Source organism: Pongo pygmaeus, chromosome 8 (genome assembly GCF_028885625.2).
Source record: "Pongo pygmaeus isolate AG05252 chromosome 8, NHGRI_mPonPyg2-v2.0_pri, whole genome shotgun sequence".
In the NCBI taxonomy this organism is placed as follows: Eukaryota; Metazoa; Chordata; class Mammalia; order Primates; family Hominidae; genus Pongo; species Pongo pygmaeus.
Window position 1 is genome coordinate 12,348,355 of NC_072381.2, and position 17,579 is coordinate 12,365,933.

Genomic DNA, 17,579 nt, shown 5'->3' on the forward strand with positions numbered 1-17,579 from the left:
AAATGTCAATGTTTCTGATACCTCATTTTCTTCTCTTCTATTATCAGTAAGAAAAACAATGAGAAGTACTTAGGCCTGGGCTGAAATGTGAGGACCCTGACATCTCAGTGTTCATAAACAAGTGTCTGAAATGCAGTGGTGACGCTCTTTGTTGTTAAGCATAATTTAACATTTGACAGTACTGCTAAAATTTACTTGACTTTCTTCTTTAAACCCTTGAGGTGATATGCATTATTGATTCTGTTATAGGTCTGAGCATTCATAGCAGCCAACATGGAATATGGACTAAATAGCATGTGCTTCATTCTTTAGGATGCATATTGGATAGCAATGAATAGTTCTCTGAAATGTAAAACCCTCAGTGACATCTTTCTACTTTTCAAGAGTTCTGATTTCATCACTCGTGACTTCACTCAGCCGTAAGTATCTCTTATTCTCTCATGTCAGTAGTTTCAGTATTTGTGCAAATTTCTCTATAGATGAAATTCCATTACTTATAGTACTATTATAAATCATAGCTCCATGTAACAAAGCTATTTCATATTGCCAAAATGACCTGTTAAAGCAAATCTTTCTTTTCCCTTTATAGAAAATGGTATGTAATGAATATCTGAAAATGTTAAGGACTTTCTGTATCTCTGCCCATTAAACATTTCGGTAATTTTTTTCCTATTATAAAACTGATAAATATTTATCATAGAAAAGCAAAATTAGGAGTTACAGGTAAATAAAAACAGGAAATATAAAAGCACTCATGGCCAGGAGTGGTGGCTCACGCCTATAATTCCAACACTTTGGGAGGCCAAGACAGGTGGATCACCTGAGGTCAGGAGTTCAAGACCAGCCTGGCCAATATAGTGAATCCCCGTCTCTACTAAAAATACAAAAAATTAGCTGGGCGTGGTGGCTCGAACCCGGGAAGTGGAGTTTGCAGTGAGCTGAGATCGCGTGCCACTGCACTGTAGCCTGGGCAACAGAGCAAGACTCCATCTCAAAACAAACAAAAACATAAAAGCACTCATGATCTCGCCACAATTGGTTCTTATACTTCTAGAATTCTATCTATAACTAAATGTAAATATATCTATCTCTACCTATATACAGATTTTTTTTAATGGGATCCTATAGTTTATTTATTTATTTATTTATTTTTTTATTGAGACAGGGTCTCACTCTATCGCCCAGGCTGGAGTGCAGTGGCACGATCTCAGCTCAGTGCAACATCTGGGTTCAAGCGATTCTCCTGCCTCAGCCTCCCAAGTAGCTGGGACTACAGGCGTGCACCACCACAGCCGGCTAATTTTTTATATTTTTAGTAGAGGCAGGGTTTCACCATATTGGCCAGGCTGGTCTCAAACTCCTGACCTCGTGATCTGCCTGCCTTGGCTTCCCAACATGTTAGGATTACAGGTGTGAGCCACCACGCCCAGCCTATGGTTTATATTTCTTAGTGGGCTGCTTTTGCACTTAGCAGTGTGACATCATTGCATGTCTAAATTCATTATTTTCCATTCCCTTAGTGCTGCGCCTCTGGAGAGCTGTACCGTAACGTATTTGACCTACCCTCTGTTCTTCCAGAGCTGCAATGAATATCCTTGAGCTAACTCTTTGTGGACTCCCCTAATTTTTTCCTTAGGATAAGTTTCTAGAAGTGGAATTGCTGCATTTCTTTCCTTTTGCCAGTCACTCTATAGCTAAAGAATTTGACAGTGCAGTCAGCATTGTAGGCAGATGGAATACCTGCCCTGCTGAGCCGCAGGTGCTCTCTTTATGCTGCTTTTGTTGTCTTCAAATAGCAGCTATTTTTCTAGGTTTCTCTTCCTGTCACGTCTTAAACAGACCAGTTATCTCAGGTAAACTCATCTTTAAACTGGTCTTTAAAATAAAGCTATCCCAGAACCTAGAAGCAGGAGCATGAGAGTGAAAATCTTGTATAAGCATGCCACTTCCGCCCTGTCCAGTTGAGTTTGTCCTGCCAGTTCATTCTGTGTCGGACTCAAATCCTTTTTTTGAAGTAGATCCTGGCATGAATAAGTTCACTACATGACGGTTGTGCATCAACTCTGGTGTCTGAGCTCTGCAGCTTGGACATAAGGTTGTAGTATTATATTAATTAAAGAAAGGGAAGTTAAGTAATCAGTGAGTGTGGTTGTATTACATCGTATTACATGTTTATTGTATAAGGATTTTACTTGTATTGGTATTTCTAGTTTTATAGAAAAAAGTGTGTGTGTGTAGTGTGTGTCTGTGTCTGTGTGTGTGTGTTTAAATAGACATGGGGTCTCACTATGTTACCCAAGCTGGTCTCAAACTCCTGGTCTCAAGTGATCCTTCTGCGCCTGAGCAAGTATTGTTTTGACATTTAATTGTCAACCCTCTGGTTGTGTTGGCACAGGTGTTGGTAACCTGTTTTAGTAACCAGTAGTATTTTCATTCTAGGAGATACCCTCTGAAAAATAGAACAAAGTTGTGCCTTTGTTTTCCATTGTAAAGCTTTTTGACATCTAATGCTTTAAGAGGTCTTAAAATATGTTACACTGAAAATACTGTCTACTTGATAATTCAACTGATAATGGTTTTTTTTTTTTTTTTTTTTTTTTTTTTTAAGACGGAGTCTCACTCTGTCGCCCAGGCTGGAGTGCAGTGGTGCAGTCTTGGCTCACTGCAACCTCCGCCTCCCAGGTTCAAGCAGTTCTTCTGCCTCAGCCTCCCGAGTAGCTGGGATTACAGGCGCATGGCTACCACGCCCAGCTAATTTTTTTTGTATTTTTAGTAAAGACGGTGTTTCACCACATTAGCCAGGATGGTCTCCATCTCCTCACCTCGTGATCCACCTGCCTAGGCCTCCCAAAGTGCTAGAATTACAGGCGTGAGCCACCGCACCTGGCCATGCCGAACTAATTTTTGTATTTTTAGTAGAGAAGCGGTTTCACCTTGTTGGTCAGGCTGGTCTTGAACTCCTGATCTTGTGATCCGCCCGCCCTGGCTTCCTAAAGTGCTGGGATTACAGGTGTGAGCCACTGTGCCTGGCCTTTATAAGGATTTTTATATGCCTTTAGTGTCAGTTGCAGTGAGAGTGGGAAGACACTTTTGCCTTTCCAGAACTAACTATAAATTGCTTTTAATTCTGAGGCTGATTTTTTTAAAATCAGCTTTGCAATTTAATGATCAGCTGCCTCCTCTTAAGCTACGTCTTGCTTTTTATCTTTGTTTAACTGATGTTCCAGTGGATGGTATGAATAATAGTCTGTTGTTTTGCATTTTGTACTTTTTGACTTTTGCATGGCAAGGAAGTTAAATCAGCAAGTGAGTTTGAGGTCTTGGATTTAGAGTGTTTACCCACAGAATGCCATCCTTCTGCTATTATAAATAATTGGGAATTGGTAGGAGCAAATGCCAAGCACTGGGCTTTCAGCCTTTTAGCTGGGCACCACTAACGTGTCACTTTGTCTAGAAATAACTGTTGGTAGTTGCTTAGCAATTAATAAATCAGTTGCATAACAGGAAGTGTTGCCATCACATAAAAATTCCTTATTGATAGAACTCAGTAAAGATGAATGTTTGTCACAAAGGCCTTGAAGAGCTCTTAAAAGATTAAATGCCGGGCGCGGTGGCTCACGCCTGTAATCCCAGCACTTTGGGAAGCCAAGGTGGGCGGATCACGAGGTCAGGAGATTGAGATCATCCTGGCTAACACGGTGAAACCCCGTCTCTACTAAAAATACAAAAAATTAGCTGGGCGTGGTGGTGGGCGCCTGCAGTTCTAGCTACTCGGGAGGCTGAGGCAGGAGAATGGCGTGAACCCGGGAGGCGGAGTTTGCAGTGAGCCGAGATCGTGCCACTGCACTTCAGCCTGGGCGACAGAGCGAGACTCCGTCTCAAAAAAAAAAAAAAGTTATAGATTCATTCTTTCCAAAATACTTCCCATTAAAATATTATATAATAGAACATTTAATATTATAATACATAGTTATATATAATATGTATAAATTTATATAACATAAAAATGAGATTATGTTGTTTATACTATTTTGAGGCTTGACTTGACAAAAAAACAAATATGTTACAGTCAGAATTGCAAGTTAACAGAAGCCGAAAATAGCTTACACACGGGATTTAAAAAATACGTTATGTAACGAGGAGCCTGGAGATTGGGTATTTTTAGGAATGCTCAGTGGCTCACCAAGGTCGCCAGGAACCCATGCTCTTTCAGGCCCTTTCCTTCCACCATCCTTGACTTAGTGGCTTGGTCTTTAGGTTTCTCACCTAATGGTTAAAAGATTGCTGCTACAGTTCCAAGTATCTGTCATATGAAGACATGACCATATCTCAACCAGAAACAGGAGGGATAGGTTATGTTTCCTCTCGTTCTTTTCTGTATGTGAACAAGTAAAGCATTCCTGGAGGCCTCCTGGGAGACTTCCTCTCAGCCCTCATTGGTCACAGTTAGCCAGCCTAATCCAGTAGTTGGCAAAGGGAGCAGAATTGCTGTGATTCGTTTAGATCAAGCTTGTCCAAGCTGCAGCAGCCCGTGGGCTGTGGCCCGGGATGGCTTTGAATGTGCCACAACACAAATTCATAAACTTTCAAACGTCATGAGATTTTTTTTTGAGATTTTTATTTTTTTAATTTGTATTTACTTATTTTTTATTTATTAAAATTTTATTTTTTATTAAATTTATTTTTTAAAATAAATTTTATTAAAATTTATTTATTTATTTTTATTTATTTTTTATTTACTTATTTTTTAGCTCATCAGCTATCATTAGTGTTAGTGTATTTTATATGTGGCCCAAGACAATTCTTCCCCTAATGTTTCCCAGGGAAGCTAAAAGTTTGGACACCCCTAGTTAGACCAAGGTTCTCGACACGAGCATGCGTCAGGGTTATCCAGAGAGTTAGATGAAACACAGGTTCCTGGGCCCCAGGGTTTCTGGTCCAGCAGGCCTGGAGGAGGCCTAAGCAGATCATTTCTAACCTGTTCCCAGGCAATGTGGATCCACTGGTCCAGGCCCACGCCTTGGTGGCTGCTTAGATGAGTCAGCCCATGCATCCCAGTGATTAGAGAGGGAACCAGGAAGCACAAATGCTCCCAGCATCTGAACAATCCAGGTTCCATTGGACAGGCTGAAGATGGGAACCCTGGAGGGTAGACAGCTAGTGCTGTCTCCCTGCCTATAATGTACTCTAGAATATTGAGTACTGCTTTTTTCTTCCCTGTTCTTCAAATGGTTACTGTAGACAAAAAGCTTTAAAAAGCGGAGGTTGACATATGACATGTGGCCGGGCACGGTGGCTCACGCCTGTAATCCCAGCACTTTGGGAGGCTGAGGTGGGCGGATCACGAGGTCAGGGTGGGAGGTCAGGAGTTCGAGACCAGCCTGGCCAACATGGTGAAACCCCGACTCTACTAAAAATACAAAAAAGAAAGAAAGAAAGAAATATGACACATATAAATTTGCTGACTGTATTATTTGCCAAGATATAAACATTCTATGTTATTAAACTTGTTGAGTCACAGGCTGCTTTCATTATTTTATTGTCACTTCAGTGGGCTGAGTAGACAAGAAAACATTTTGATACTCAATTGGCATTTAGAAAAAAGGGCTGAGTGAAAAAATAAATTTGTTAATTGTTTCTCTGAGGGGCTCATGATAAAGGAGAAATACATTTGACCGGAGCTCAGGGAATTTGATTTGTCTTAGTAATTTTTTTTTAAAATTTTTTCAAGATAGAGTCTCGCTCTGTCACCCAGGCTGAAATGCAATGATGCGATCTCGGCTCACTACACCCTCTGCCTCCCACAGTCCCAGACCGACATGCTCATCACTGGATATGTTACATTTGTCCTCTTTTTTTCTTTTCTTTTTTTTTTTTTTTTTTTTAAGACAGAGTCTCGCTCTGTTGCCCAGGCTGGAGTGCAGTGGCGTGATCGTGGCTCACTGCAAGCTCCTCCTCCCGGGTTCACGCCATTCTCCTGCCTCAGCCTCCCGAGTAGCTGGGACTACAGGCGCCTGCCACCACGCCTGGCTAATTTTTTTTGTATATTTAGTAGAGACAGGGTTTCACCGTGTTAGCCAGGATGGTCTCAATCTCCTGACCTCATGATCCACCCACCTTGGCCTCCCAAAGTGCTGGGATTACAGGCTTGAGCCACTGTGCCTGGCCCATTTGTCATCTTTCAGTGTGCAAAATATTTGGAACAGCATGAGGGAAACCGTGTGTTGATTATAGTTATTATTCATTTATTTAATTTTATTTTTATTTTTTTCTTGAGACGGAGTCTCACTCTGTCACCCAGGCTGGAGTCCAGTGGCATGATCTTGGCTCACTGTAACCGCCGCCTCCCAGGTTCAAGCAGTTGTCCTGCCTCAGCCTCCCAAGTAGCTGGGACTGTAGGCGCATGCCACCACACCTGGATAATTTTTGTATTTTTAGTAGAGACAGGGTCTCACCGTGTTGGCCAGCCTGGTCTTGAACTCCTGACCTCAAGTGATCCACCTGCCTCGGCCTCCCAGAGTGCTGGGATTATAGGCATGAGCCATTACACCGGGCCTAATTATAATTATGAAGTCCACAAAAAATAACATGTCAGTCCCAAGGCATGTTTAGGGCATAATAAATATACCTATTTATAGTAAGGCCATTTGGCTGGCAGAAAAACTGAGTCTTGTTTGAACTGAGGATGATTTGGGTAGTAATAAAAGAAAAAAATGTGGCACTCCTTTTATTTTTTATTTTTTGGTAAAATTATTTCAGTGTTTATTTTGCTTCTGAGTAAAGACAAGGGATGTGTAATTATCTGTCATTGATGTACACTATGTATTTCCCCCTGTATTTTTATTTTTTATTTCAGTAGGTTTTGGGGGAACAGGTGGTGTTTGGTTACATGGGTACATTCTTTAGTGGTGATTTCTGAGCTTTTGGTGCACCCATCACCTGAGCAGTGTACGCTGCACCCAACGTTTAGTCTTTTATTCCTCGCCAACCCTCGCCCTTTCCCCTGAGTCCCAGAAGTCCAGTGTATCATTCTTATGCCTTTGTGTCTTCATAGCTTAGCTCCCACTTACGTGAGCTCTCACATAGCTCCCACGTATGTGAGAACATACGACGTTTGGTTTTCCGTTCCGGAGTTGCTTCACTTGGAATAATAGTCTCCAATTCCATCCAGGTTGCTGCAAATGCCATTATTTTGTTCCTTTAAAAAAAAAAAAAGACATCTGATTAGTCATCAGTACTAGTTAAGCATATTTCTTTAGTTTGGGGATAGAATATTTTTCTTTTCCTTTCTTTTTTTTTTCTTTCCTTTCTAAAAATTTGTGTGTATAATAACATTGCTTTCCAAAATTCCTGTTAACTGGCAAATTTTAAAGTGTAGTAAAAATATGCTGGCATAATTTCATAGTAGCTTTCATCACAGTAGGCCTTTGGGATTTTGCTTTTTTTTTCTTTGGAATGAAATGTTTGCTATTATTATACCTGAGAATTCTTTTAGTTTGCCACTTACATTGTAAATAATGTAACATTTATTACTTAATCACATTTGTGTTTATTTTAGAATTTTCATAGCTAGCTAGAGGACCTGTAATTATTCTGCCAAGAATTTGAACTTTGAATTCAACATAACAGCCTCCTTTCAGCTTAGACTACAAATTAGTGACTTTAGTTGAATACCACGTTCTGTTGGTACTTTGTTGAAAATTTCAGTTGAAGAAATCTTCCAAATTAATGTTAAATAGTAACCCAGGAAAAAAATTTGGGGAATTTTTTTTGGTGGTTGGTGGTGGTGGTGGTTTTTTGTTTTTGTTTTTGTTTTTCTTGAGACGGAGCCTTTTTGTCGTGGGAAATGTGCTGAGTCCTCCAGTGACCTTGGTGGGATTTAGGGTAGCCAGACTGAGTTTTCCAGCTGAAGCTGCGGCCCTGAAGGCTATGTTTGGGGTCCGAGCCGCTCCAGTTTGATGCTTCCTTCCTTTTCCCTATTTCTTCCTTTCCCCAAGAATGGTGCAGACTTCCTGCTGAGGCCTGTAGTTAGTGGACAGGCATCTCCTGGCCCTTTTCCTAAGAACTTGAACTTACAGAGCTTAAACTGCAGCTACTCCTCAGAATAACCATTTCTAAAATATGGGCCGGGTGCGGTGGCTCACGTCTGTAATCCCAGCACTTTGGGAGGCCGAGGCGGGCGGATTACCTAAGGTCGGGAGTTTTAGACCAGCCTGACCAACTCGATGAAACCCCATCTCTACTAAAAATACAAAAATTAGTTGGGCTTGGTGGCACACGCCTGTAATCCCAGCTACTTGGGAGGCTGAGGCAGGAGAATTGCTTAAGCCCGGGAGACAGAGGTTGCAGTGAGCCAAGATCATGCCACTGCGCTCCAGCCTGGCCACGGAGTGAGACTCTGTCTCAAAAAAAATAAATAAATGAATAAAAGAAAATAAAATAGGTGTCTGGTCCCCATCTTGGACACTTCGGATTGGAATCTCTGGAGAAGTATTTTGAAAAATCATCTCATTCCACTCTCTCATTTTCAAACCTGTGTTCTAGAAGCTCTGACACACCCTGAGGTTCAGCGTGCAGTAAGTAGTTAACTGAATATAAAGACAGGGAAGAAAAAGGGGGCCTGACAAGTTATCTACAGATTTGATTGCATAATGAACTTTAGAAATCGCCCAATACCATCTGCCATTTACTGCTGAGGCAACTACGAGCCAGTCCCAAAAGATAATTGACTTTTCTAAGACGATAAAATACTAGTACAGAGCCCAAGGTCCTGACTGTGATTTTTAACCTCTGGTCTATTGTTCTCTTACATTCATTGGAACGTTTTCCTTTTCTCCTTATGTAGATTATCTAATCTAAAATATTTCACTTGGCTCTATACTGGATATGTGTACAAAAGTAATTTTCTTTCTTTTTTTTTTTCTTTATGAGACAGAGTCTCACTCTGTTGCACAGGCTGGAGTGCAGTGTCGTGATCTCGGATCACTGCAACCTTCAACTCCTGGGTTCAAGGGATTCTCGTGCCTCAGCCTCCCAAGTAGCTGGGCTTACAGGCATGTGCCACCATGCCCAGCTAATTTTTGTATTTTTGGTAGAGATAGGGTTTCATCATGTCGACCAAGCTGGTCTCAAACTCCTGACCTCGTGATCCGCCCACCTCAGCCTCCCAAAGTGCTGGGATTACAGGCGTGAGCCACCGCACCCGGCCCAAAAATAATTTTCTTAAATAATAGAAAACGTATAGTGGAAAGCTCTAGATACATGTAGTACTTATCAATATGCTGATCCTTGGGGGGCGAAAGGGCAGTTTTTTAAAGGATAAAAATAATTAGTTAATTTTTATTAACTTGTGAGAGTTCATGACCTTAATTTTTGAGGCAGGGTCTCATTCCGGTCTAGAGTGCAGTGGTGTGATCATAGCTTACTGCAGCCTCGAACGCTGGAGCTCAAGTGATCTTCCCGCCTCAGCCTCCTGAGTAGCTGGGATTACAGGTGTGAGCCTCCATGCCGGCTAATTTGTATATTTTTTGTAGAGGCGGGACCTAGCTTTGTTGCCCGGGCTGGTCTCAAACTCCTGGCTTTAGGCAGTCTTCCCACCTCAGCCTTCCAAAGTGTTGGGATTACAGGTGTGAGCCCTGTGCCCAGTCCTTAATTTTTATTGACATAAAATAACTGGTAAGCTTAATTTTTATTGAAATAATTTTTAATCGAAAGCTAGTTTTCTAGTTTTAGATGATTAGTCCTCAAGATAATGTACCGTTAAGTTTGTCTGATTTGAAATAAGAGATTTTTGCTTTCCAGAGAAAAACTAGGTTGTTTTTAATTTTGTTTTTTTTTTTGAGACGGAATCTTACTCGGTTACCCAGGCTGGAGTGCAGTGGCGCGATCTCGGCTCACTGCAACCTCCGCCTCCTGGGTTCAAGCAGTTCTCCTATCTCAGCCTCCTGAGTAGCTGGGACTACAGGTGCACACCACCAGGCCTGGCTAATGTTTTTCTTTTTTTGAGACGGAGTTTTACTCTTGTTGCCCAGGCTGGAGTGTGATGGCGCGATCTTGGCTTACCACAACCTCTGCCTCCCAGGTTTAAGCGATTCTCCTGCCTCAGCCTTCCACGTAGCTGGGATTACAGGCATGTGCCACCACACCCAGCTAATTTTGTGTTTTTAGTAGAGATGAGTTTTCTCCATGTTGGTTAGGCTGGTCTCGAACTCCTGACCTCAGGTGGTCTGCCCGCATCGTCCTCCCAAAGTGCTGGGATTACAGGTGTGAGCCACCGTGCCTGGCCACGCCTGGCTAATTTTTGTATTTTTTTGTAGAGACAGGGTTTTGCCATGTTTCCCAGACTGGTCTCAAGTTCCTGAACTCAAGCAATCGGCCTGCCTCAGCCTCCCAGAGTGCTGGGAGTACAGGCGTGAGCCACCGTGCCGGGTCTGCTCCCTTCCTTTCAGTGAGTCACCAAGTGATCTTGCCTCCGCCTCTGTGCTTCTCCTTTCTCTGTCCACTCCCATTCCCTTAGTTATACCCTCATCTCCCCAAGGCTATTGCAGCAAGCCTTCTACCAGGTTTCTCTGCCTCCTAGATTGCTGCCGTTCCCCTAAACTGTCCAACACCATTGTGCCATAGTGATATAGATGCGTTTTTTAAACCCCTGGTACCTGTGAACACAGTGATATTCTTAACACCTAAATGGAATGATCTCCCTTGCATAGCTGAAGACTTTAGGGTTCCCCATTGTCCTATAATGAAGTCCAAGTGCCCTTGCATAGCTGAAGACTTTAGGGTTCCCCATTGTCCTATAATGAAGTCCAAGTGCCCTGGGTGGGCACACAAGGCCTCTCATGACCTGGATACTTCTCTTTGTCCAGAGTTTCCGTCCAGCTCCATCTGTTGCAGTTCCCCCTTGCGTCCTACACTCCATCAGAGCTGATCTCCTCTAGTTATTTGAATGCTCCGTGAGATCTCTCACTGCCCTCCCTGCCTTAGCACGTTTCTCCGTGCTTTAAACGCGGACCCCGTCTTGACTACCACTCGCCTCCGACACACAGCAGCCAGCTAATCAGTTCTTCCTTGCTGCTGCAGAGTATTTCTTCTCCAGTGTTTTTGAAATTGTGTCGATTTTTTAACTTTCTCCACCAGACTCTCCTCATACAGAACAAAGGGGTCTTCATCATTTTAACATTCCCAATGCCTAGCCCAAGCTTTGGCATAGATGGGCCTTTAATAAGCGATATGAAAGAAACATTGTTGATGAAAGTGAGGATTTTTCGAGGAGGAAGCAGTATACTTAATGGAGGGCTGAATGGATCTATCCGAGTTTTAAAATGGCACGTGGGAGAAGGATTCAGTTAACTCTGTGGCTTTCGATGGCCAGCGTTACGTTGAGAGAGAAGTAGGCTGCTGGCTCCACTGTAAGATGCACGCAACAAGAACGTGTACAATGACAGTGCCTTCCTGCCCTCGTTGAGAATCGGGGGTTAGACAGTTTGAGTCTTGGTGTGGCCACTAAATCTGGGCTTTTCTGGGTGTTAGTTTCTTTGCCTTTTGGCAGAAAAATGGAGATTGTACTATCTCTATGATTATAATAGCTCATAACATTGTTTATTTTAATTTTTGTGGTACATAGTAAGTGTATATATTCATGCGGTACATGAGATGGGTGTTTTTTGTTTTTTGGGTTTTTTTGAGATGGAGTCTCGCTCTGTCACCCAGGCTGGAGTTCAGTGGCGCCATCTCGGCTCACTGCAACCTCTGCCTCACAGTTTTAGGTGATTCCCCTGCCTCAGCCTCTCAAGTGGCTGGGATTTCAGGTGTCCACCACAGCCGGCTAATTTTTGTATTTTTACTAGGGACAGGGTTTCACCATGTTGGCCAGGCTGGTGTCAAACTCCTGACCTCAAGTGATCCACCTGCCTTGGCCTCCCAAAGTGGTGGGATTACAGGCGTGAGCCACTGCACCCATCCTGGGGTACATGGCATGTTTTGATATAAACAGGCCATGCCTAATTATCACATCATGTAAGATGGGGTATCTGTTCCACTCAAACATGTATCCATCCTTTGTGTTACAATGATCCAGTTACACTCTGGTTATTTTAAAATGTACAATTAAATCGTTGTTGACTGTAGTCACCCTGTTGTGCTGTCAAATTCTAGGCTGTCAAATACTAGACCAACTATAGAAATGATCCTGGAAAGTACAGTCTTGCTCATAACATTGTTTTGATGATTAAATGAGTTTATATCTCAGGATGCCTAGGCTAATGCAAAGCATTGAATACGGCTTAATAAGTGTTCATCGAATTTGAGTTAGTCTCCTGTTTCTGGATGCTTTTAGTAAAACGCTACTCTCATGTTGAATATATATTATGTGTGTGCATAAACTGGCACCAGTAACAAAAAGATTCATTGCCTTTTCTTCTTCCAAAGGTTTATTCATTGTACTGATGATTCTCCAGATCCATGTATAGAATACGAGGTAAGAAGCTTATTTTCCTTGATAATTGTAGATGAAGATGTGTTGAGAATTGCCATTTATTCTTAAGTGAAATGAAATGAATGAAGTTTCTTGGATTAATTTCTTTGGGAACCTAAAGCCACTGAAATTTTAAATTTATGAAATATACACATAAAAAGATATATATTATATATAGAATGTATATACCAAATACATGTATGCAGTATACACTTGCTACAGGATATACGCAGACACCTTTAATAAAACAAACACCTTTATACGCCTCACAGCTGCACCTAATTGTTTCAGCATTTTACCATTTTTTATATTGTTCACTCACCTTACAAATAACTTAAAAGAATAAGAGGATAGGCCAGGTGCGGTGGCTCATGCCTGTAATCCCAGCACTTTGAGAGGCCGAGGTGGGTGGATCATCTGAGGTCAGGAATTCGAGACCAGTCTGGCCATCATGGCAAAACCCTGCATCTCTACTAAAAATACAAAAATTAGCTGGGTGTGGTTGCCTGTAATCCCAGCTACTCGGGAGATTGAGGCTGAAGAATCACTTGAACCCGGGAGGTGGAGGTTGCAGTGAGCTGAGATGGCGCCATTGCACTCTAGCCTGGGCGACAAAAGTGAAACTCCGTCTAAAAAAAAAAAAAGAAAGAATAAGAGGATAGTGAAAAAACAACTTCATTAGAAATTTTGATGAGTTTAAACATAGTAAACCTCAATTTTTGTTCTGAATTTTCCTAGTTTTGAAAGTATACACACGACACATGCACACATACCCTGATCTGGACCAGGTTCTTAGCTACAACTAACTGCTCATCAACTGTCATGAATGGATCTGAAACATAACTTTTTTTTTTTTTTCTTTTTTGGGACACAGTTTTGCTCTGTTGCCCAGGCTGGAGTGCAGTGGTGCGATCTCAGCTCACTGAAACCTCCGCCTCCTGGACTAAAGCAATTCTCCTGCCTCAGCCTCCCGAGTAGCTGGGATTACAGGTGTGCACCACCACCACCCAGCTAATTTTTGTATTTTTAGTAGAGACTGGGTTTCACCATGTTGGCCAGGCTGGTCTCGAACTCCTGACCTCAAGTGAAACGCCTTCCTCAGCCTCCCAAAATGCTGGGATTACAGGCGTGAGCCACTGCGCCCTGCCTAACTTTCTTTTAAATGCAGACTTCACGTTTCAGCTCTCATTCCTGGTCCTTCTTGCACTTGCATTGTCAAAATGCAAACTTTCAAAAACTTTGACAGCTCATAGTTTGTTGAAAAGAGGATGGCCATCTTTGCTCCATAATTGCATTTTTACGTTTACGTGAAAATTACATTTTCATTTTTGGTCTTATAACACCAATTCGAATTAGTGCAGTAATTTTTAAAATACGTCTTTAGTGTCTGTTTGCTTCTAGCTACTTTTGTATATATGTACACATGCTTTCAAAATTTGTTGACTCACTGCATTGAGTAATTTTTAATGTGTTGACTGTAGATATTGATGTATCTTTTAGGATTATACCATATACATGGAACAGTTAATTTACTAGTTAAGTTACTCCTTACCAAGCCACCAATTACTAGATCTTAGAGCGCTTGTAGGTGAGATTCTTACATACAACTTGTGAGATTTTTTTCCCTCACTTAATAGCATGGTGTGAGCATTTTCCTAGCTTATTAAACACTCCTATAACTTTATATAATATAGTCACAGCTATTGCTTCACGCAGCAAACATCTGTCTGTTAAGGATCTGGCTGTGGTGCTTCCTGCCAGGTACTAGAAACAGATCATTTTCTCACCTTTCTTTTTTTTTTTTTTTTTTTTTTGAGACAGTCTCGCTCTGTCGCCCAGGTTGGAGTGCAGAGGCGCGATCTTGGGTTCGCGCCATTCTCCTGCCTCAGCCTCCTGAGGAGCTGAGATTACAGGCGCCCGCCACTACGCCCAGCTAATTTTTTGTATTTTTAGTAGAGATGGGGTTTCACTGTGTTAGGCAGGCTGGTCTTGTTCTCCTGACCTCGTGATCCATCCGCCTCAGCCTCCCAAAGTGCTGGGATGACAGGATTTCCTTAGCCTTTCTCTGAGGCACAGTCTTTCTTAAGAAGTCATCATCTACCTCCAAGATTTATTTACCAGCAGTTTGCTCTCTCATTGCCATTTTGAAAGACACCATTAACATATGTATGAGATTTAAAACCTAGTTTTAAAAGTGTAGGAAAGTGATACTCTTCAAGTAATTCAAATGAAAAAAGTTGCAAGTAGAATCCTGTGTATCATTTTCTCCTGTCTGTGTGTATTTAAAATACACACACATACTCACACACACACACTCTTTATAGATATGTATATATTCATAGGATAAATCTGGAAAGATGCACAAGAAACCTATAGCACTGGTTGCCTCTGAGGAGAAAGACAGAGGGACAGGCTGGGGGAGAGACACTCCCTATGCCCTTCTGTGTTTTGTGAAAATCAACCACAGTGTATGTATTACATGCACAAAATAGTATTTTGATAAACATTATGCAAATTTTCCACTAAATTGTGTGCTACAATTGCTTATTTGTTGCTAAGTAAAACCACTGTAGCCTATATATATATATAAACATATATAAAATTATGTATGTGTATGCCTGTATGGGCTTTTAATAGATAAGAACTGTGTAGTATTTTAGTTTCAGATTCATTTAATAATTACATATTGTTAAAAAATCAGATAATAAGGCTTGACTAAGAGCTTATAATAAATGAAAAATGAAATCAGTGCCTTTAAAATTTCTAAGGCATATTTTAAACGTGTTTTTTAATACATTCAGAATGCCCACCTGAAATTTTCCTGATTTTTAAGATGAGAAGCTTATTAGTATATGAGAGTTTATATATATTAAATAATTATTAATTACAGTAATAAGACCCATTTGTGATTTAGGCCAAGGGTAGAACCGATTGACTAAAATATTGAGAAAATAGTGAGAGAGTTATTTTGGTGATTCATTGTGACAAACCTCAATAATAATTATATCAAAGTAAGGATTACCTCATGGTACTTAAGGTAGACAACTTTAGAATTATTTTATTTTATTTTTTAGATGGAGTTCTGCTCTGTTGCCCAGGCTGGAGTGCAGTGTGGCACAATCTCGGCTCACTGCAACCTCCTCTTCCTGGGTTCAAGCGATTCTCCTGCCTCAGCCTCCTTAGTAGCTGGGGCTACAGGTGCCTGCCACCGCTCCTGGCTAATTTTTTGTATTTTTAGTAGAGGAGGTTTCACCATATTGGCCTGGCTAATCTCGAACTCCTGACCTCAGGTGATCGGCCCGCCTCAGCCTCCCAAAGTGCTGGGATTACAGGCGTGAGCCACCGCGCCTGGCTGGAATTACTTTATTATTTGATATTCCTCAAGGGGTACAGAACATACGAATGAACATATGGCACTGTGGTGAAAAGATGTGACTACATTCTTGATGGTGTGCTTGTATGTCAGAACTCTGAAAATGGCAGTTACGTGACAAGGATGCATTTTGTCATAGGATTTTAGCACAATTTTCTTGTGGTTATTAGAATAATAGATCCCAACTCTATTCCCTACATCTCATGTTAAGGATATTTTTGTTTGTTTGTTTGTTTGAGATGGAGTTTTTCTCTTGTTGCCCAGGCTGGAGTGCAATGGCGTGATCTTGGCTCTCTGCAACCTCCGCCTCCTGGGTTCAAGTGATTCTCCTGCCTCAGCCTTCTAAGTAGCTGACAGGCATGTGCCACCATGCCCAGCCAAGAATGTTATATGCGTCTTTTTTTAAAACCATTTGATAATGGCAATCATTAAGATACAGTGTTGACCTAAAATTGCCTAGTAGACCTTACCACATAGGTGTGTTATATTAAATATTTTTTCCTTTGTTTACAGCTTGTTCTCCGAAAATGGTGTGAATTGATTCCTGGGGCTGAGTTTCGATGTTTTGTCAAGGAAAACAAGCTTATTGGTGAGTTTTTTTGTTTGTTTGTTTTATCCTTCAAAGTCATCTTTAAAAGAAGACAAGCTTTTGTTGGAAGTAAATTTCCAGTAATTAGGACAGGGATGTCAATCTGTTTTCATCTCAGATGCCACCTCTAACCAGTTGATACTGACTCTCTGGAATGCTGTGTTGACAGGAATTTTGAGCCCAGAGTCACTTGCCACTGGAAACGGTATTGTCAGATAATCATGGCTGTCTGGATTCCAGAGATAAAAATGCTGGTTGTCACTGTTCCTGATTTAGGAATCAGGAACTCTGTGTATGGAATTTTCCTAAGCAGTACTTAGCAATAGTCTGCTTATTTCAAGCGTCATAAAAAGCCAAGTTTTGGAACCTTTATTTCTATTATTGGGGCACTGTTTATTATTCTAGCAAGAGAAAATATGTGGACAAGTAAGTGTATTCTTCTAAGTCACCCATTTTCTTTCCTCTCAGGTTACTATTTTGTTTGCTATGATTGATTTAAGTTAAATATTGAAGATAATTTGTTCTTTATTTTGTTTATGCATATTTTCCATGAAGTAAAATTTATCTTCAACCTAGAAAAGTGTAATTTGAATACAATCACATCAGCACTATTGATGCATTTAATGTGATGTTGAAATGTATTAACCCACCTGAAAGAAACTTGGGGTGTTCGCATTTCTCATATTGCTCGATATTCTTGAAGAAGCTGCAGTGTAAGTACTCTAAAGTGGGGGGGTCCTAATAATAAAAAGATAAAAAAAAAAAAAAAAAGTGGGGGGGTCCTGTTGGCACAGGATTCAGGAATAGGAAACCCATATTTCAGAGCAAAGAACTTTTCCCTAGGACTGGAGCAAATTCAGGGAGTTTGTGTAATAGTCCCGTTAGTGTGTTTGGAATCTTGTCAGCAAGTCACTCTGAAAAAAGGAATGTTTACTTTTCCATGGCTTGAACGAGAGCAGGCTGTGAAGGCCAAGTAGCATGTATGAACAAGAAAAATAGACTGCTTCTATGCAGTACAGTATGAATATGGCAGGCATCTGGTGAAGAATATTCGATATTTTCCCAAAGAAAGTGGAAGAGAATACCAATTTGCAGAGACTCTTTGGAAGAAAGCAAAGCAGCAGCAGTTGATTATGAGTGCAGGT

General features: G+C 41.2%; 1 protein-coding gene across 2 annotated transcripts in view; it reads left to right on the plus strand.

Annotated features, from left to right (window-relative positions):
- CDC123 (cell division cycle 123) overlaps positions 1-17,579 on the plus strand; it is a 54,534-nt gene that overhangs the window by 20,885 nt on the left and 16,070 nt on the right. For both annotated transcript variants that reach the window (XM_054436027.2, XM_054436028.2), the window contains 3 exons: positions 313-419; positions 12,427-12,475; positions 16,359-16,434. In XM_054436027.2, coding sequence (XP_054292002.1) covers positions 313-419; positions 12,427-12,475; positions 16,359-16,434 — 232 coding nt within the window. The remainder of the gene's footprint in view (positions 1-312; positions 420-12,426; positions 12,476-16,358; positions 16,435-17,579) is intronic.